The 20,899-nt window shown below is 42.3% G+C and overlaps 1 protein-coding gene across 5 annotated transcripts in view; it reads right to left on the bottom strand.

Annotated features, from left to right (window-relative positions):
• Nucleotides 1-194: 194 nt before the first annotated feature.
• The window catches only part of LOC118366648 (unconventional myosin-Ib-like), a 153,915-nt gene continuing 133,210 nt past the window's right edge, over nt 195-20,899 (bottom strand). Inside the window, exons 20-32 of one of the 5 annotated variants that reach the window (XM_052493570.1) lie at nt 16,629-16,778; nt 14,227-14,295; nt 14,038-14,124; nt 13,585-13,671; nt 7,335-7,421; nt 6,042-6,128; nt 4,897-4,971; nt 4,416-4,544; nt 4,061-4,167; nt 3,735-3,867; nt 3,181-3,333; nt 2,739-2,869; nt 195-2,521 (exon numbers count right to left, since the gene is read on the bottom strand). In XM_052493570.1, coding sequence (XP_052349530.1) covers nt 2,392-2,521; nt 2,739-2,869; nt 3,181-3,333; nt 3,735-3,867; nt 4,061-4,167; nt 4,416-4,544; nt 4,897-4,971; nt 6,042-6,128; nt 7,335-7,421; nt 13,585-13,671; nt 14,038-14,124; nt 14,227-14,295; nt 16,629-16,778 — 1,425 coding nt within the window. In that variant the 3' untranslated portion in view covers nt 195-2,391. The remainder of the gene's footprint in view (nt 2,522-2,738; nt 2,870-3,180; nt 3,334-3,734; nt 3,868-4,060; nt 4,168-4,415; nt 4,545-4,896; nt 4,972-6,041; nt 6,129-7,334; nt 7,422-13,584; nt 13,672-14,037; nt 14,125-14,226; nt 14,296-16,628; nt 16,779-20,899) is intronic. The other 4 variants (XM_052493571.1, XM_052493573.1, XM_052493572.1 and 1 more) reach the window with 4 other exon arrangements.

Below are 20,899 nucleotides of genomic sequence, written 5' to 3'. Positions count from 1 at the left end.
CTAGAATAAGCTTGAATGTTCAGAGAGTGTATTACTTGAGTTTGATGGATATAAGATACAGTTAACATGTTGTTCGTTTGTGTATCCCCCCTCCAATGGTTAACGGTCGATGGCTGGTAATGCTGACTGGGAAACATCCGCTTTGAGAGATCATAAACTGAACTGATGCACATATGCATTCAAAACCAACGAAATCACAAAGTAGTCCATTTATTTATTGCTTTTTTAATTTGAAAAGCATTACTTGTAAATTTGTTACATTGAGGACTGAAACATTTCCATGTTCTCTATCTCGCAGCGCAGGTTACATTAGGCACACAACAAGAATGCATACATCATTGAGTTTATTTTCGTATTTTACTTCAAATACACACACAGAGGTGGTTATAGCAAACTGCATTGAAATCTCAAACTGTACAGAACTGAGAAGCACATACATGCATCGACTCAGTTCAACATCTTCCCCCTTGGAAGGAAAAAACAACAATCTTTCCTCAAGTCCACCTGTGGAATTACAAAAATGTGTAAAAAAGTTATTTATTTTAAGGTACACCAGTAATCTATAGGTATGTGATCTAGAGCAGTTTGGCTGAGCTTCCACCTCCACATTGCCACCACCAGAGAACCCATTGGTTTAACCTTGAAGTCAACAGTACAAAACCCCCCACTAAAACATCCCGATAAAGAATATCATTAAATATACTTCCAAATAGAGCAATGACTGAAGTGACATTGGCTTGTGTGTGTGTGTAAAGTATATCACATTCATACACAGGCAGAGCAGACAGTGAAGCTGTGATTGCTAGATTTCTGAAAAAAACTTCCCAAGAATATACTACATGGCCATACGCACAATCCCAAGAAAAACACTGCATTTATTATTAGCCAGAGTGGGGCAACAAAAAATATATAAACAGCCCACATTGCAATGGCAAATATATATATTTCTGCAGCACAGCAATAAGAGAACTAGCATGAGGACACTATAATTTATCCGTACATACTCCATCCATGCTGGGACTGTTTTAGCATTTACAGTTGATGCGTATGATACAGTCAGTAAGTGAGTGTTTCTCTACAGCATGCGTTTGAGAAATGTCAGTCACAGAATGTAGGACTGAATCTTATGTCCTGTCTGTTGCCATGCTGCATCCTCTTACTATTTTATTACTCCCATGCCAAAGCGTGAGATGGTGTAGCCTAGCCTAGGCAGCGTTGTAGGCAAAGAGTTCCATTTCCCTTCAATTTCAAACAAGAGGACCATTGAAAACAAGCAGCCTTGTGGCTCTAAAAAGACTGATCAGCATTGAATCTGGGATAGTTATCAAGGTAGACTTGGGAACCCTGGGGTCCATCTCAATTCCTATGGTAAAGTTTAGAGATGTAAAGTACTTTAAGGACAACTGGAGAGTGAGAAAATTGTGCAGTGTTTTCAATTAAAGTCTTGGTCCTGGTTGATTGAGGCCCCCCTTTCAACTTTTTTTTTGGCATTTACTTATAAACTGAGTAGGGACCCTTCAACTTTTTGTTTTTTTGTTTAGTGTCCAAGACCTGACTAGATGACTACAGATACATGCAGCACGTCATGGCACCTCACAAAGTAGGGTGGCTGAATGGCACACAGGAGTTATTATGGATACTAAGTGGTTGACAATCGATCACTTGGCAAATCACATTTGACAAGTGTTGATTCTTCTACTTGACCACCCACTGTAGTCAGTTGTGTAAGTGTCAGCAAAGGAAAACAAAAACAACCCAGATAATATTTTAACTATTAATCACTATCTTTTCAAATTTTAACTCACCCAGGTGAACATTACAAGTGCAGTCATAGTTTAACTTTCAGAGAAAACTTTAGAGCAATCCTGAAAGCTCTCTGGTCATCGTTGATCTATTGAGTTGCCATTTCAGAGCTTAAACAGATAAACCGATGAGCACCCAAATCTAGTGCAGGGGTGTGTCTTGTCAGCACTTTCTTTATTTGCCCTTTACAGATCTCTGAATATGGGTATGGCTTGATACCACACAGCCTGCATATTAGCTTTCCCAAGCTCAACAATCAGTATCATCTGACTGGAGATATCTTGTGCTCCATTGACAAGAGAGCACTTCTTTCTTACACCCACATCTTTTAAAACTAGTAAAATACATTTTTTCCCCCATCTTTCTCTCCTATAACCCTATCGCCATGCAATCCTATGGGTCTTTCACTCTCTACCAAAAGTGTCAGCGCAGTTAAATATTACAGTGATGCAAGGATTCTGAATAGAGGAAACAACAACAAAAAACAAAAAGCAGAGTAATTGCACAGTCATTGGGGGCGGGGCCTGGAGTTTAGGCCTGATTGTGAACTGTCATGACAACTAAGTATTATAGGAGGCTGGGTCATCTCTATGGTGATGGCACAGACACCTCCAGTAGGCGGTTGTTCTTGCGTTTGCAGGCAGCACTGTTTCCGTTCTTAGGCCCCCCCTGGATGAACTTCACGCACACCTTGTCCTGCTTGAACTGCACCAGGAACCTGCCAGAGACACAGAGGAAGTAGGATAAGAAACCATCTGACATCACAGGATTTAATTACACTGATCCCAGATCTGTTTTTGTAAATGTAACAATGAGTAGAGGCAGTTGGCAATACATTACAAACACATCTGGGACCAGGCCAGGATTTGACTAAGAGAAACAACAGCAGCATTGCAACATAAAAGTCAATATGGCGACGTGTCTCCGGTTCTTACTCGTCTGAGATGTCAATGTTGATCTGGTCTCTGTCTGCAGCAGTGGTCCCTATACGGTGGAGTTTGGTGATGATCTCTATAAGATGCTCACTGCTCAGCAGGAAGTCACCTTTGGAAGCTGAAGAAGAGCCCTATGGGTAAAAAACAAAGAGGGGTGTTAGTCTTCTCAATCTCAATATGCCTACCCAATCTTTTTATGGTTAGCCCTTAACGTTACACTAAAAGTTATGAATCAGGACATGACTAATATAATTAGACACACAGCGGGGCTAAACTGGTTGAAATTCCATCATTAGAACCAGTTTGCAACCAGTGGATTTATGCAGCAAGCAAAGCAGATTCATTTCAACCAGCTTTGGCCACTGCGTTTTCAATCGCTGGATGATGTCCATATGTAAGTGCATCACAGTGGAGCTGGAGTGGTCTCTCTCCCCTCCATCACCTCTTTGAGCTTGAGGGCGAAGAAGCCGTCACTCTGGGTGCTGACCGACACGCTAGCGAGGTCTGGCAGCGGCACGCTGGCCTTCACCTGGCCCGTCTTCTGGTCAGCCAGGACAAAGTTGCTTTTGGTCAGCAGGAAGAGCCTCGGCGATCCCTGTAACAAGGACAGACTAGGTTTAATACGCCAAGAATTTGGTAACACTATTTTACAGTAGAGAAATAACCAGTTATTTACTTATAAAGTACATGGCAAAATTGTAATTATAAAAGCAACCTATACAAGTATAAACTCATTAATAGCAAAAACAGAGCATTTATACGGTGATAGTGGTATAAAAACACAGGTAGGCTGAATCTGTCAAATATAAAACATTTGTTTTCCTTTGACTACTGTACAGCATAGTTACAGATATCCTCTAATAATAAAGCTATGACTGAAGAGTTTGGTCCATATAAACTGTGTTCAGGCCTGTTAGACTGTTGACTCCCTCAGGCTTCAGTACAGTTACATGAACAGATTTTGTTGAGGTAAGGCACTTTGAGAAAGGTACTTGCCTTGCCGTTGGCCCTGTTGATCTTGTTCACCAAGTCAGCCAGTAGCACCTTCTCCTCCATAGCACTGTTCAGCTTCTGGTACTTGGGGTTCTTCTGGATCTCCAGATAGTCTCCCTTGAAAGGCTGGCTGACACTAAACAATAATAATGCATTTTATATAGCGCTTTTAACGGACACAAGGATGCAACAGAGAGGAACTCACAGCAATGCATTGATTATACTCAGGAAAAATGAGATAAAATGGCTGCTAGTAAAATTTGCTTGCAACATTAGCTTCACGTCAAACATCATGTAATGAGTGAATCAAGGAGGGAAATATGTTATACCTGCTGGGGTACAGAGCCTTCTTGTCCTTGAAGATCTCACTGGCCTCAAGTTTCTCCTCATACACAGCCTTCTTCTCCTCTGTGAACTGGCCCCGGTATTTCTTGCACTGATAATTCAAAAGATACATCATCAATCCCTGGGAAGTTTGTTGTATTGATGTCCCTCAAACTATAAACTATAAAGCCAGTGGGCAAAGCTGGTTGTACATTATTACAACAAGGTTGTAATCTGTTAATAATGACATCCTAGCAACCAGATGTGCCTGCTGGGTAGTGGCATATACAACAACTTGACCCGTTGACCTGTAAAATCAGTGATGCTCCCTTGAAAGAACAGCCAAAGATAATAACAAACCCTCCAGAGGTGGAAGATCCTCCTGAGCTGAGTGTGAGCTCCCTCCAGGAAGCCATAAGGCTTTGCCGGCCAGGTGTTGTCCATAGGGGACATTGTAGTGGTCTTCAGACCAAGGAAGTACTTCTGCATCTGGAGGGAGAGGGAGACAGGCATATATTCAATACCTCCCTTTCAGACTTGGATTACTGTTGACATTCAGGAACATAGAACTCTGGTTTCCTGGACAAAGTTTAAGCCTAATCCGAGAAGCATGTTCAATGGAGATTCTCCATTTAATGTGATTTTTACTCCAGCACTAAGCTTAATCTGTGTCCGGGAAACCATCCCTTAGTGATTCAAATGGACACTACCCATCAGTGCTTAAAGGGATACACGACTAATTCATTCTAGCCTTGTCCCAGATCTGATTGTGTGTACTTGCCAACTCGGCAAGACCGCATAAATAGATCTGGCACCAGGCTACATTCACGCTTCTACTTACGATTCTTTGGATGGTGAAGTCGTAGATCTTCTTGCCAGCGTTGGCCCTAAAGAACTTCCTGTACTCCCGGCGGACCTGTAACCAAGGAGACAACTGGCCGTCAATCATCCATCCCCATAGTTATCTGATTTGAGGCATGGGGCCAATAGAGAAGAGATTACAGTGGTGATGACTATAGCAACAGGCAGACGTGGTTAGTTACAATGAACTCAAGCAACATCATACAAACAAAGGGAGGGAACATCTGTTGAGCACTCAACTCAAATCAGAATGGGACTTTCTCCTAAATGTTTTTTTCTGAAAATTAGATGTTACATAGTTAATTAATAATGAGGTGGTCAATTTAAAATCACACTGATTGGAGGAGTCGACAGGTTTTAACAGGTTCTGAGAGCTGCTCTGATGTGCAAAGGTGACATGCACATTGTGCAGTCAATCAATGTGATGACAGGATTGGGGCCACTCAGACTACAGTAATACATGAGAAAAGGACTGGAGAATGGAGTAGATATAGCATCAGACAACAAGACCTATAAAGGGTTAGACATGTTGATGGTTACACAGCTTATCATGCACATGATGCAGACAGGACATACAGCAATTGCTAGAGACAGACAGACATCCATCCATGTCAGTCAGGGTCAGTAGTGCCTTTGACCTCTCTGTTAAGAAGCTGCAGTCTTCAAGAACAAGCAAAAAAAAAAAAAAAAAAAAAGAGCATCTGTGAATGAATTATAACCAACCATAGCCAGCTTATCTAAAGCCCTGCTGGCCTCATGGAGAGAGCAGGATAGACGTACATTACACCTCATTGTACATCTTAATAATGTAATGTGTGTCACTGCAGGGATACAGGAGGGGGGGTAGGAGGGCATATCCTTTGGTACTGGACTGTCCAGATATCAAATCAGTCACTCTGGAGCTCACATGCATGAACTGTGTTATCACTGTGTGGTTGGTCCCGAGCTATGATAGGCTGAGGCTGACTGCATGCGGGTTCTGTGAAGTGTGCCTACCCCTCCAACACCAAAGACCACGGAGTGGCTGAGAGGGTAAGGGGTGATTGGTTAGGGTAGAAAGGAGTGGCTGGTTAGGTTAGAAGGGTGGCTGGAGGGTAGGGAAGGCTGGGCAGTGGGCAGGTATACCTGGAGTCCCAGCCAGTAGGCCCAAATGATGGCGACGGCGTGCTTACGCCTGGCCTCCTCCTTCAGGCGCCTCAGCTCCCTGCGTGCCTTTTGGGAAGAAGGGAGGAAAGAGAGGGAAGGAACGAACGATTGAAAGGAGGGAATAATAGACTGATATGGAGGAAGAGACACTGCCCTGTGTGAGGAAACATGTCACACGAGCCCCGTCTAGTTACCAAGATCCTGAAGACGATTTAACCAACTATGGGAAGAATGCAACTATCATGAAATAGACATTATAATAATGCTGTAGTTTGATTATGTACTGTACATCAACTAGTCTTTTTGATTGAAACAGACATGGCTCTGTTGGCCAAGAGCAAAGTACAAAGCTCAAGGTAACAAGTCCATCAGGAGGTCTCTCCAACGTTCCATACACTGCACTGCACACTGAGAAAAAAAAATGCTGCAAGCCTCAAGGAATCAGCAAGCAAGGAGGTGTAGCATGCAATTTATGGTGAGAACAGCATGCAGAAAGAAATAAAGAAAGAGAGCAGACATCCTGCAGATAGAGGTTGCAAAAGATGAGGCATGGGCCTCAGGGAGGAACCGAAACACACCTTAACATCCTGACCTTTGGTAAGAAGAACTCAAAGCCAGGATAGCGGAGTGTGAGTGTTTGGGTGGTTTGGGGTAAGGCAGGCAAAGAGTTTATCCAAGGTTCCAGACACTGTGTGTGATGCAAGTCTAGTGCCTGTCAACATCCCCCCCGCCTTCCTCACCCCCCTCCTGGTGTCAGTCTGGATCAGCTATAATCCATCAGGCTGCACCGCAAATAGGCTTAAGTGACTGTATCTTTACCCCAACCCTCCCCTCCCCCACCCTTATAGCCCTTGCGCCCAGGCCTGTCCATTATCTAGCAGAACCAAGGGCCATCAGAACTCCAGTCATCTATCTCTAGATCTCTTCCATTAAACCATTAAAGACTAAACAGCAGCTAGCTTGGCTGAGAGAGCCAGCATGGGTGTTTGGGGGTCTTGCTCTGGTCCAGTAGGCTAAGTAACCCCCCCCGCAATTCTGTTTTAACATGCAATGGGACATTGGATGAGGGGTTCGTATGGCACCTTGTCATGCAATATAAATGGGATGGGTGGTGGTAATGGGGAGGATAGCTAGAGAGACATTCGCAGTCTCTCCAGACTACTGTTTAGTTAATGCAGGGGTCTGGCATCTGTCTGGTTGGATCTGATGGAGAAATGGCAGGCGGGCGGCGGGATATGGATGGATATTGTTTACAGGCTTCTTCCCAAATACCTTGGTCCCCTGCCAGCCGGTCCAAATGACAGACACGGCGTGCTTTTCTCGCGCCGCCACCTTTAGATACCGCAGTTCTCTCCGAGCCTGGGGAAGTGGTGGGGTTGGATTTAGTGTGTTTTGGGAGGTATATACCCATTGGGATAGGTGTTGGTATAAATAAGAAGCAGACGAACAGCAATATGTAGCCTACCCGGCACTGAAGTAGCATAAAGATGAAAAGATTAAGACAATGGAGGAAACATTACCTACCATGTGGAGCTTATGACTGAGTGATCACTAGTAATCAGAATAATTGAGAGTGCTTTTCGACCATTACCAATGTATTGCTTTTCGACCATCGACCTGATAAATCCTACCCCTTCAAACCTAACTAAATGTGATGAATAAATCAAATCAAATTTTATTTGTCACATACACATGGTTAGCAGATGTTAATGCGAGTGTAGCGAAATGCTTGTGCTTCTAGTTCCGACAATGCAGTAATAACCTACAAGTAATCTAACTAACAATTCCAAAACTACTGTCTTATACACACACAAGTGTAAGGGGATAAAGAATATGTACATAAAGATATATGAATGAGTGATGGTACAGAGCGGCATAGGCAAGATACAGTAGATGGTATCGAGTACAGTATATAAATATGAGATGAGTATGTAAACAAAGTGGCATAGTTAAAGTGGCTAGTGATACATGTATTACATAAAGATGCAGTAGATGATAGAGTACAGTATATACATATACATATGAGATGAATAATGTAGGGTATGTAAACATTATATTAGGTAGCATTGTTTAAAGTGGCTAGTGATATATTTTACATAATTTCCCATCAATTCCCATTATTAAAGTGGCTGGAGTTGAGTCAGTGTGTTGGCAGCAGCCACTCAATGTTAGTGGTAGCTGTTTAACAGTCCGATGGCCTTGAGATAGAAGCTGTTTTTCCAGTCTCTCGGTCCCAGCTTTGATGCACCTGTACTGACCTCGCCTTCTGGATGATAGCGGGGTGAACTGGCAGTGGCTCGGGTGGTTGTTGTCCTTGATGATCTTTATGGCCTTCCTGTAACATCGGGTGGTGTAGGTGTCCTATGGGCAGGTAGTTTGCCCCCGGTGATGCGTTGTGCAGACCTCACTACCCTCTGGAGAGCCTTATGGTTGTGGGCGGAGCAGTTGCCGTACCAGGCGGTGATACAGTCCGCCAGGATGCTCTCGATTGTGCATCTGTAGAAGTTTGTGAGTGCTTTTGGTGACGAGCCAAATTTTTTCAGCCTCCTGAGGTTGAAGAGGCGCTGCTGCGCCTTCTTCACGATGCTGTCTGTGTGGGTGGACCAATTCAGTTTGTCTGTGATGTGTATGCCGAGGAACATAAAACTTTCTACCCTCTCCACTACTGTTCCATCGATGTGGATAGGGGGGTGTTCCCTCTGCTGTTTCCTGAAGTCCACAATCATCTCTTTAGTTTTGTTGACGTTGAGTGTGAGGTTATTTTCCTGACACCACACTCCGAGGGCCCTCACCTCCTCCCTGTAGGCAGTCTCGTCGTTGTTGGTAATCAAGCCTACCACTGTTGTGTTGTCCGCAAACTTGATGATTGAGTTGGAGGCGTGCGTGGCCACGCAGTCATGGGTGAACAGGGAGTACAGGAGAGGGCTCAGAACGCACCCTTGTGGGGCCCCAGTGTTGAGGATCAGCCGGGTGGAGATGTTGTTGCCTACCCTCACCACCTGGGGGCGGCCCGTCAGGAAGTCCAGTACCTAGTTGCACAGGGCGGGGTCGAGACCCAGGGTCTCGAGCTTGATGACGAGCTTGGAGGGTACTATGGTGTTAAATGCCGAGCTGTAGTCGATGAACAGCATTCTCACATAGGTATTCCTCTTGTCCAGATGGGTTAGGGCAGTGTGCAGTGTAGTTTAGATTGCATCGTCTGTGGACCCATTTGGGCAGTAAGCAAATTGGAGTGGGTCTAGGGTGTCAGATAGGGTGGAGGTGATATGGTCCTTGACTAGTCTCTCAAAGCACTTCATGATGACGGAAGTGAGTGCTACCGGGCGGTCGTCGTTTAGCTCAGTTACCTTAGCTTTCTTGGGAACAGGAACAATGGTGGCCCTCTTGAAGCATGTGGGAACAGCAGACTGGGATAGGGATTGATTGAATATGTCCGTAAACACACCAGCCAGCTGGTCTGCGCATGCTCTGAGGGCGCGGCTGGGGATGCCGTCTGGGCCTGCAGCCTTGCGAGTGTTAACACGTTTAAATGTTTTACTCACCTCGGCTGCAGTGAAGGAGAGGCCGCATGTTTTGGTTGCAAGCCATGTCAGTGGCACTGTATTGTCCTCAAAGCGGGCAAAAAAGTTATTTAGTCTGCCTGGGAGCAAGACATCCTGGTCCGTGACGGGGCTGGTTTTCTTTTTGTAATCCGTGATTGACTGTAGACCCTGCCACATACCTCGTGTCTGAGCCGTTGAATTGAGATTCTACTTTGTCTCTATACTGACGCTTAACTTGTTTGATTGCCTTGCGGAGGGAATAGTTACACTGTTTGTATTCGGTCATGTTTCCAGTCACCTTGCCCTAATTAAAAGCAGTGGTTCGCGCTTTCAGTTTCACGCGAATGCTGCCATCAATCCACGGTTTCTGGTTTGGGAAGGTTTTAATCGTTGCTATGGGAACGACATCTTCAACGCACGTTCTAATGAACTCGCACAACGAATCAGCGTATTCGTCAATGTTGTTGTCTGACGCAATACGGAACATATCCCAGTCCACGTGATGGAAGCAGTCTTGGAGTGTGGAATCAGATTGGTCGGACCAGCGTTGAACAGACCTCAGCGCGGGAGCTTCTTGTTTTAGTTTCTGTCTGTAGGCAGGGATCAACAAAATGGAGTCGTGGTCAGCTTTTCCGAAAGGAGGGCGGGGCAGGGCCTTATATGCGTCACGGTTTTTCCAGCCCTGGTTGCGCAATCGATATGCTGATAAAATTTAGGGAGTCTTTTTTTCAGATTAGCCTTGTTAAAATCCCCAGCTACAATGAATGCAGCCTCCGGATATATGGATTCCAGTTTGCAAAGAGTCAAATAAAGTTCTTTCAGAGCCATCGATGTGTCTGCTTGGGGGGGAATATATACGGCTGTGATTATAATCGAAGAGAATTCCCTTGGTAGATAATGCGGTCTACATTTGATTGTGAGGAATTCTAAATCAGGTGAACAGAAGGCCTTGAGTATGCAGCATATTTCAGATAAACATTAGGCTGGGTATCAGTCAAGCAAGACCCGATGAGAAGTTTGATGATATGTTTCCTAGCCTACCACAAAAGGCACTATGGATTTATTTTCCCTGTTTGACACAGACAGACATGCTCAGGAAAGTGATATCCCAACTTAAGGCCTTCTACCTGCCTTCTGGATTCTATCCCACCACCACCTTATTCAAATCCACATATAATTGCATATCTGAAGAAGTACAAGCTATTGTTAAACACTCCCTGTCCATTGGCACTTCCCCCACTGCACTAAAAACTGCTACGGTAAAACCTCTTCTGAAGAAAAATAGTCTAGATTCTTCAGCTCTCAGCAATTTTCAGCCAATCTCCAACCTTCCATTCTTAAGCAAAATGGAGAAATTGGTTTTCAAACAGATAATTATTTTTTTCAAAAGCCAACTACATTATTAAAAAATTGCAATCTGTTTTTTTTGTGCCCACCACAGCACAGAGACTGCCTTAGTTAAAGTGGTAAATGAGCCACCACAGATGTCAAACAGCTCTCCTTGTGCTCTTGGATTTAAGTGCTGCATTCAACCCTGTTGAAAATGATGTCCTTCTGGACAGGTGGGGTGGTTTCTCCAGTCAAGTTCTAAATTGGTTCAGGACCTATTTGACCGGTCAAGAGTTTGTCACCCTTCGTGAACATAACTCAGAGAAAATACATAGCACATGGCATTTTACAAGGTTCAATTTTGGGTCCGGTACTGTTCAGTTTATATACATATACGTGGCAGCGTTATCAGAAAGCACAGCATTGACATTCCCTGCTACACAGACAATACACAACTTTATATTTCTCTGTGACCAGAGGATGTTAGCACCACAGATACATTATTAGACTGTATTAGTGATTTAAATACTTGGATGGCTCACAACTTCCTCCAGCTAAAGACTGAGGTACTTATTGTTAGCGCTAAAGCACAGAGAGAATTCTGGCTTTAATTCACGGTCAATAAAGATAAAACAGGAAAAAAAAAACTAGGTCTAATTTTAGATTCTGAACACAATTTTGAATCACACATTAGCAATGTGACCAAAATAGCTTTTTACCACCTGAGGAACATTGTCATCGTGCGGCCGTTTCTCCACGTTTTTATTACAAGCAGGTTTCACTACTGTAATGCTGTCCTGTCTGGTCTACCCAAGAAAGCCATTGGTTAACGAAAGCCATTGGTCAACTGCAAAACATACAGAATGCTGCAGCACGGATACTGACCAAGACCAGACGGAGAGCACACAGTACACAGGTTTTAAAGTCTCTGCACTGGCTGCCTGTGAGTTTTAGAATTCATGTTAAGATTATTTTATTGATTTTTAAATCAATACACGATTGTGCACCCCAATACATGTCAGAAATGCTTTTAAGTTATGTACCCCTCAGGACGTCTGGCACTGGCCTTTTAACTATCCCAAAGCCTGGGACCAAGAGGCATGGTGGCAGCCTTTAGTTATTATGACCCTAGCCTCTGGAACAGCCTGCCAGAGATCCTGAGGGGGGACAAAACTGGACAATGTAAAAGGGATCTTAAAACACACCTTTTTAGCTTTGCTTTTCCTTAGGGTGCTTTTTAGTCATTCACTTTTTGATATTATTTTGTTTTTTAATCCTCGTGTTTGTTGTGTAGTAAATATTTGTTTTTATTTGTTTTTCCTGTGACACACATTGTGTTGCATTCCATGTCTGAAATGTGCCGTGTAAATAAAGCTTGATTTGATGAACTAGCAACATTAGTACAAAAGTCCAGATTTTCCTGAAGTACACCGAAATTAATTGTAACCGATATAGTATCTGATCGATTATATTCATTGAACTTTGTGACTACTTGGCATGGTCTGTTTTAGTACAACAGCTCACATAACTCACTGACACCACTCCAATTCAGTGCCAGTTACAGTGGGCTTTGCCCAGTCTAAGAAACTAGACTAGATCCACCAATCAGATGGGACGATTAGTCGATAAATTAAGCCACACGTGACTGCTTTGGTCATGCAACATGTAGCAATACATGATCTTTGACGATTATCTGGTGAGTGTGGCTGTAAAGCCTTTAGATAAGATCATGCAGAGTTACAAAACAGTTGTAAAGGTTGTTTTTCAATGGATAGCAGGACTGAGTTGATCTGCATCCCTTGTTAAATGTCCATAAAACATGACATGTTGTGCATGGACTGTTTTAAATGATTATATGTTGCCTCTAAAACATATAGCACTTTAAAAGTCCATAAAGTGCTAATGGTGGTATGTGCTATGACCATTAGTCTATATGATCTGAAGATACCTAGCAAGGTTGGGCCAATTCCATTTAAATTCAAATCTATTCAGTAAGTAAACCAAATTCCAAATGTTCCTCATTGAAAAGCATTAAAGAGAATTGGAATTTCAGTGTACTTCCTGAATTGACTGGAATTTAAGTGGAAATGACCCTAACCCTGCTCTTTGTGTTTCTGTAATGGCACATGGAATACAGTCTATTCTTAGCACAGTCCTCAGAATTATTACATCAAAGTGAACACGTGATATTAATTCTGATTGGATACTGTACGTCCATTATCATGTACTATCCGTCATGTCTCTCATAAAAACAGATTACAGAGGAATGCAATGACAAACATCAAGAAAACAACAGACATAGACATGGGAATGGAAAGGAGAATTGTGTTGTGGGACTTGCAGTTGTTCCTAAAGATAGAATGTAAGAGAGGCTCCATAACAGTAACAGAGGACTAGCAAACAGACGTTTAAATAGATGTTAGTGGGATAAGGTTAGCCACCCAATATCCCTCAAATGACACCTATTGAAGGGACAATAAAACAGATGAGTCAATCACCAGACACTGGTAAGGGACGCTAGTGGACCAATGGGACAATGGAGGAACGATGACGAGCCATTCAATTGGTCAGTTTCAAGAGGAGGGGTGGGACATGGAGTATGACGGACAGCTGGGATGGCAAAACATGACAACGGCAACCGGCTTAAATACCTTGGTCCCCTGCCAGTATGCCCATATGACAGACACGGCACGCTTATTCCGCGCCTCAGTCTTTAGTCGCCGCAGCTCCATCCGAGCCTGGTGGTGGCCAGGAGGGTGGAAGGATGGAGGTTAGGAGGGAAGAATTAGAGAGGGAAGGAAGAGAGTGAAAAAGAGAATGAGAAAAGCAGCGGTGGTAAGATCAGCGACAGTAGAAGACCAGAAGGAAAAAGCTGTGAAATTGCTCTAGTTTAGCTCTCAGTATAGCTGGGAGACCTGAGCAGATCCATTGTCTTATAATACTGTATTTCCTTACCTGGCTTTATGGCAGATAAACCTTGCAAAAGCAAAAGGCAGTGGATGTCCATAATCAGCAGCTCATCCATTTCCTCCCAATATCATTCTATACTTGTCTTTACATTGTCTAATCATTATGTTGAAATCAGGTAGTGTTTGAGCCAGTACCTGAGTCCCGTGCCAGTACGCTGCAATGGTAGTCACAGCCTCCTTGCATCTCTTTTCGTATTTCAGTTGCCGCAAGATGTTGCGGGCCTGGAGAAAAAACATTGTTTTTAAACATGCCTTTACTACAGCGCTATCACAGGAAAACTTGCTTTCTTATAGTGTTTAACTGTTATGTGGACATGGACATACCTTCCACCCTCTGATGAAGGACTGCATCACTAGTGTAGCACTCTTGATCTTCTGATATTTATTTTGTTGCTGCAACAGGGGAAGGAAAAAAACACTGAGCTTAACTGACAAGTAAGATTGAACTACAGGCATCTAAGCTCTATAGCCACCATATTAGGGATGCACATCTTTCTAGTTTCAAGACGATTTGATATGCATCTAGATACATGGGCTCCGATACGATGATGGAAATCATTTTTTTTAGCATCAAATGATTCAGTGCGATTTGGTTGAATTAATTTCCATTTTAAAATAAAATCTGCTGTTGATGGATGAGCTGGGCCTCTCTGTGCTGGATCTGTCTGAACTGACTGTGTGTGTGTGTGTGTGTGTGTGTGTGTGTGTGTGTGTGTGTGTGTGTGTGTGTGTGTGTGTGGTGTGGTGTGGTGTGGTGTGGTGTGGTGTGGTGTGGTGTGGTGTGGTGTGGTGTGGTGTGTATAAGATATGTACACTACCATTCAAAAGTTTGGGGTCACTTAGAAATTTCTATTTTTTTTTTAAAGAGAAGCAGATTTTTCTTGTCTATCAAAATAACATAAAATTGATCAGAAATAGGGTGTAGACATTGTTAATGTTGTACATTACTATTGTAGCTGGAACACCAGTAAATACATCAACAGTGAAGAGGCGACTCCGGGATGCTGGCCTTCTAGGCAGAGTTGCAAAGAAAAAGCCATATCTCAGACTGGCCAATAAAAAGCAAAGATTAAGATTGGGCAAAAGAACTCAGGCACTCTCCCCAGGAAGGCCAGCATCCCGGAGTCTCCTCTTCACTGTTGACGTTGAGACTGGTGTTTTGCAGGTACTATTTAATGAAGCTGCCAGTTGAGGACTTGTGAGGCATCTGCTTCTCAAACTAGACACCCTAATGTACTTGTCCTCTTGCTCAGTTGTGCACCGGGGCCTCCCACCCCTCTTTCTATTCTGGTTAGAGACAGTTTGCGCTGTTCTGTGAAGGGAGTAGTACACAGCATTGTATGAGATCTTCAGTTTCTTGGCAATTTCTAGCATGGAATAGCCTTCCTTTCTCAGAACAAGAATAGACTGAGGAGTTTCAGAAGAATGTTCTTTGTTTCTGGCCATTTTGAGCCTGTAATCGAACCCACAAATGCTGATGCTCCCGATACTCAACTAGTCTAAAGAAGGCCAGTTTTAATGCTTCTTTAATCAGAAGAACAGTTTCCAGCCGTGCTAACATAACTGCAAAAGGGTTTTCTAATGATCAATTAGCCTTTTAAAATGATCAACTTGGATTAACTAACACAACATGCCATTGGAACAGGAGTAATGGTTGCTTATAAAATGGGCCTCTGCACGCCTATGAAGATATTCCATAAAAAATCTGCAGTTTCCAGCTACAACAGTCATTTACAACATTAACAATGTCTACACTGTATTTCTGATCAATTTCATGTTATTTTAAATGAAAAAAAAAGTGCTTTTCCTTCAAAAACAAGGACATTCCTAAGCGTCCCAAACTTTTGAACGGTAGTATATATGATGTATATAGATACCTGAGTGGAGCCATAAGGGAAACTGGGCCTCTACCACCCCACTACCAGTTATGGCCATTGACAGACAATTAATATATAGCAGAACTTTGGATTTCACCCACGTCTCATAATCGAATGGTTTTGACAACTCATTTGGAGTGAGCTTCTCTTCTTCGATCATGCAGTGCGGGCAACAAAAGCAATTTCTGTACTTATGAAAATATAATCTGTAAGCTGTATATCTAAAAATGACCGTATGTACCGATTGTTTCAAGCAAAACTACTGATGATGGTGAACCTGAACAATCAAAATAAAATTGAATGTAGCCTAAACCCCGATCAGCATATAGCCTACCTATAGCCAGATGAGTTGTGTCCATGGCGATAGCTTAGGCTACCTTTATTCCAATAAAACACCATTTTCAACAGCGCATTTGATCAAAATAACCAAGCAAATTATATTGGTTGCCACTCAACTAATAAAGCCTAATATTGCACAAGCCATTTTACAAACATTTGAATGCTGATCAAGAATAGGCCTACATCATGTTGGTCAGTGCGCAAAGCTGTTCACAGCGAGCAGTTTGACTAGGCTACTGATATTACCAAGGGTTGTTCATGGTTACAACATGGTTACATGAGAGAGGATGCAGTTGTCACAAAAGATGCTATTTTATGAATGTAGAAAGTAATTTGAGTAAAACATTTTAGTGAACCACCGATCTGTAACAATCCATTTTCTGACCGATGCATGCTATATTTGGATCAGATTGTGCTCCCACAGACAGATGCACTCATATCTTAAACATTTGAACCGGCATGACGTTCTGTATGTGTTCGTGTGTGCATAGTAGAGACAATCTAACTCACTGCATATCTGCGGTACCAGGCTGCCACCACCACCTGGCTCTTCTTCAGCAGCAGAAAGTGAGTACGAGACTTCCACCCCCGGTAGATCTTCTGGATCAGGGTGGCCAGGTCCTCCAGACACGCCCTCCTCCTCTCCTCCAGAGTGAACAGCTGGGGACACAGGAAGAAGGCATCAAGAGGATGATAGGAACATGAACATCTACTAGAATACTAAGAACACCACCATAGTCTGTACAATTTAGGAATAAGAAAACTATTTTCATTGAGACAGGATGTCATTTTGGGACAATATTGTGTGGTTCTCAAGATCTTTAGAAAGACAAGGGGCATCTATAGCTGCCCAAACACATTCTCCACCTCAAATACCTTTGCAGACAGAGACCGATCAGGTGAGAGTTTAGTGACCTAGGCTAGGCCCCATCCTACCACCACCATGAGTGAACTGTAGCGTCACTCTATACCAGAAATGGAGATACTTAGCTAACCTGGTAAGGTACAGTAGATCAAGGATAAGGACACAACCCTATGAGATCAGGCTTTACTAGCTTTGTTTAGACTGGCTCCTGGACTGACAAGGTTTCGTTGTTGCACCCACCACTGCATGTTCTTAAAAGCCAATGCTACCATGGAAAATAGGCCTAAATGTTCCTTTTTTCCCATGCTACTGGCCGAGTCGACATAGAATGGATAGAATTGATTAGGGCTGTCCACGACAAAAAAAAGATATTGGTCAATAGAGTTGTCTAAATTTTATATAGACTCACCATATGTTTGAATAAAATCAACTATATGTAGTAGAGGTCGACCAATTAATTGGGGGCAATTTCAAGTTTTCATAACAATCGGTAATCTGCATTTTTGGATGCCGTTTACATTGCATTCCACGAGGAGACTGCGTGGCAGGCTGACTACCTGTTACGCGAGTGCAGCAAGGAGCCAAGGTAAGTTGCTAGCTAGCATTAAACTTATCTTGTAAAAAACAATCAATCTTCACATAATCACTAGTTAACTACACATAGTTGATGATATTACTAGGTTAACTAGCTTGTCCTGCGTTGCATATAATCAATGTGGTGCCTGTTAATTAATCATCAAATCACAGCCTATTTCGCCAAACGGGTGATGATTTAACAAAAGGCACATTTGCGAAAAAAGCACAATCGTTGCACGAATGTACATGCCACAAACATCAATGCCTTTCTTAAAATCAATACACAGCAGTATTTTTTTTTTTAAACCTGCTTATTTAGTTCAAATAAATTAATGTTAGCAGGCAATATTAACTAGGGAAACTGTCACTTCTCTTGCAATGTTGTATCTTGAGTTCATTGCACGCAGAGTCAGGGTATATGCAACAGTTTGGGCCTCCTGGCTCGTTGCGAACTAATTTGCCAGAATTTTAGGTAATTATGACATAACATTGAAGGTTGTGCAATGTAACAGCAATATTTAGACTTAGGGTTGCCACCCGTTCGATAAAATACGGAACTGTTCTTTCAGTGAAATACAGAACCAATGTTTTGTTTTCGAAATGATAGTTTCCGGATTTGACCATATTAAATGACCTAAGGCTCGTATTTCTGTGTATTATACTATAATGAAGTCTATGATTTGATAGAGCAGTCTGACTGAGCGGTGGTAGGCAGCAGCAGGCTCGTAAGCATTAATTCAAACCTTATTGCGTATGCCAACAGCTCTTAGCAATGCTTGATCACAGCGCTGTTTATGACTTAAAGCCTATCAACTCCTGAGATTAGGCTGGCAGTACCTAAGTGCCTATAAGAACAGCAAATAGTCAAAGGTATATGAAATACAAATGGTACAGAGAGAAATAGTCGACTGCAAACACATTTTTCTTTACTGGGAATATTAAAGACCTGGGAATATTGAACCACCAGCTTTCATATGTTCTGAGCAAGGAATTTAAACGTTAGCTTTTTTACATGGCACATATTGCACTTTTACTTTCTTCTCCAACACTGTTATTGCATTATTTAAACCAAATTGAGCATGTTTTATTATTTATTTGAGACTAAATAGATTTTATTTAGGTATTATATTAAGTTAAAATAAAAGTGTTCATTGTTCATTCAGTAACTGTCATTATTTCAAATTAGGCCGATTAATTGGTTATAGGCTTTTTTTGGTACTTCAATAATCGGAGTTGAAAAATCATAATCTGTCGACCTCAAATATCTACTGAGCTTGTCTGATGCTTTAAGCACTGTAAATAAAAATAAATTACTAAAGAGGGTAAACGAGAGATCAATATAGCCTAACCAGAACAAAAAAAACGTGTCTCCCCCTCCTGCTGTCCTTCTCAGATTCTACCTTCACGCTCCTGAAGTTGCCGGTAATAGGCTACAGCAGCGTTCGGCAACCTTTCCCATTTTGAGTGCCATGTTATCGTACAGTTTTTACTGATCTGCGTCCCAATTATGATTTGCACATTAACATTTTTGGTGGAACAGTTTAATTTCATTTACAGTACCAGTCAAAAGTTTGTGCACACCTACTTTATTTTTTACACTGTTATACATTGTAGAATAATAGTGAATACATCAAAACTATGAAATAACATATGGAATCATGTAGTAACCAAAAAAAAGTGTTAAACAAATCCAAACATGTTTTATATTTGACAATCTACAAAGTAGGCACCCTTTACACACTCTTGGCATGCTCTCAACTAGCTTCACCTGGAATGCTTTTCCAACAGTCATGTGCTGAGCACATGTTGGCTGCTTTTCCTTCACTCTGAGGTCCAACTCATCCCAAGCCATCTCAAGCCTGGAGGTGTGTTGGGTCATTATCCGGTTGAAAAACATATGGTAGTCCCACTAAGCGCAAACCAGATGGGATGGCGCATTCCTGCAGAATGCTGTGGTAGCCATGCTGGTTAAGTGTGCCTTGAATTCTAAATAAATCCCAGATAGTGTCACCAGCGAAGCACCCCAACACCCTCACACCTCCTCCTCAATTATTCATGGTGGGAACCACACATGCGGTCATCTGTTCACCTACTCTGCGTCTCAAAAAGACATAGCGGTTTGAACCAAACATCTCACATTGTCAGCGGTGTATAGGTGAGGATGGAGCGCAGGAAACAGAACTGAGTAAAAATAACGTACTTTAGTCTGGAAATATAAACAGTACCATAAATCTACGTAGGGATAACAAACCCTAACACACAAGACTAACACAAAACAGGAACAATCACGCACAAAACATAATGAGAACCAGAAGGTTAAATAGGAAAATAATAATAACATAATGGGAACCAGGTGTGTACAATCAAGACATAACAAATGGAAAAAGAAATGTGGATAGGTGGCAGCTAGAAAGCCGGTGACGACGACCGCCGAACGCCGCCCGAACAAGGAGAGGCACCAACTTCAGCGGAAGTTGTGACCCACATTTGGATTCATCCGGCCAAAGGACAGGTTTCCACCAGTCTAATGTCCATTGCTCGTGTTTCTTGCCCCAAGCAAGTCTGTTATTCTTATTGGTGTCCTTTAGTAATGGTTTCTTTGCAGCAATTTGACCATGAAGCCCTGATCCACGCAGTCTCCTCTTGATGTTGAGATGTGTCTGTTACTTGAACTCTGAAGCATTTATTTGGGCTGCAATTTCTAAGGCTGGTAACTCTAATGAACTTATCCTCTGCAGCAGAGGTAACTCTGGGTCTTCCTTTCCTGTGGCGGTCCTCATGAGAGCCAGTTTCATCATAGCGCTTGATGGTTTTTGTGACTGCACTTGAAGAAACGTTCAAAGTTCTTGAAATGTTCCGCATTGACTGACATTCATCTCTTAAAGTAATGATGGACTGTTGTTTCTATTTGCTTATTTAAGCTGTTTTTGCCATAATATGGATTTAGTCTTTTACCAAATAGAGGTATCTTCTGTATACCACCGCTACCGTGTCACAACACAACTGATTGGCACACCAGTTAATTGAAATGCAATCCAGGTGACTGGAAGCTGGTTGAGAGAATACCAAGAGTGTGCAAAGCTGTCATCAAAGCAAAGGGTTTAAAGAACCAAAAATATAAAATATATTTTGATTTGTTTAACACTTTTTGGGTTACTACATGATTCCATATGTGTTATTTAATAGTTTTGACGTCTTCACTATTATTCTACAATGTAGAAATAGTCAAAATAAAGAAAAACCCTGGAATGAGTAGGTGTCCAAACCTTTGACTGGTACTGTATAATAAAGTATTCATGTCTCAAAATCAATGTCATGTAGTTAATCAAAATTTGATATA

Source organism: Oncorhynchus keta, chromosome 34, assembly GCF_023373465.1.
Source record: "Oncorhynchus keta strain PuntledgeMale-10-30-2019 chromosome 34, Oket_V2, whole genome shotgun sequence".
Lineage (NCBI taxonomy): Eukaryota > Metazoa > Chordata > Actinopteri > Salmoniformes > Salmonidae > Oncorhynchus > Oncorhynchus keta.
Note: the sequence above shows the minus strand (reverse complement) of the source record. Positions and strands in the feature narration are given on the sequence as shown.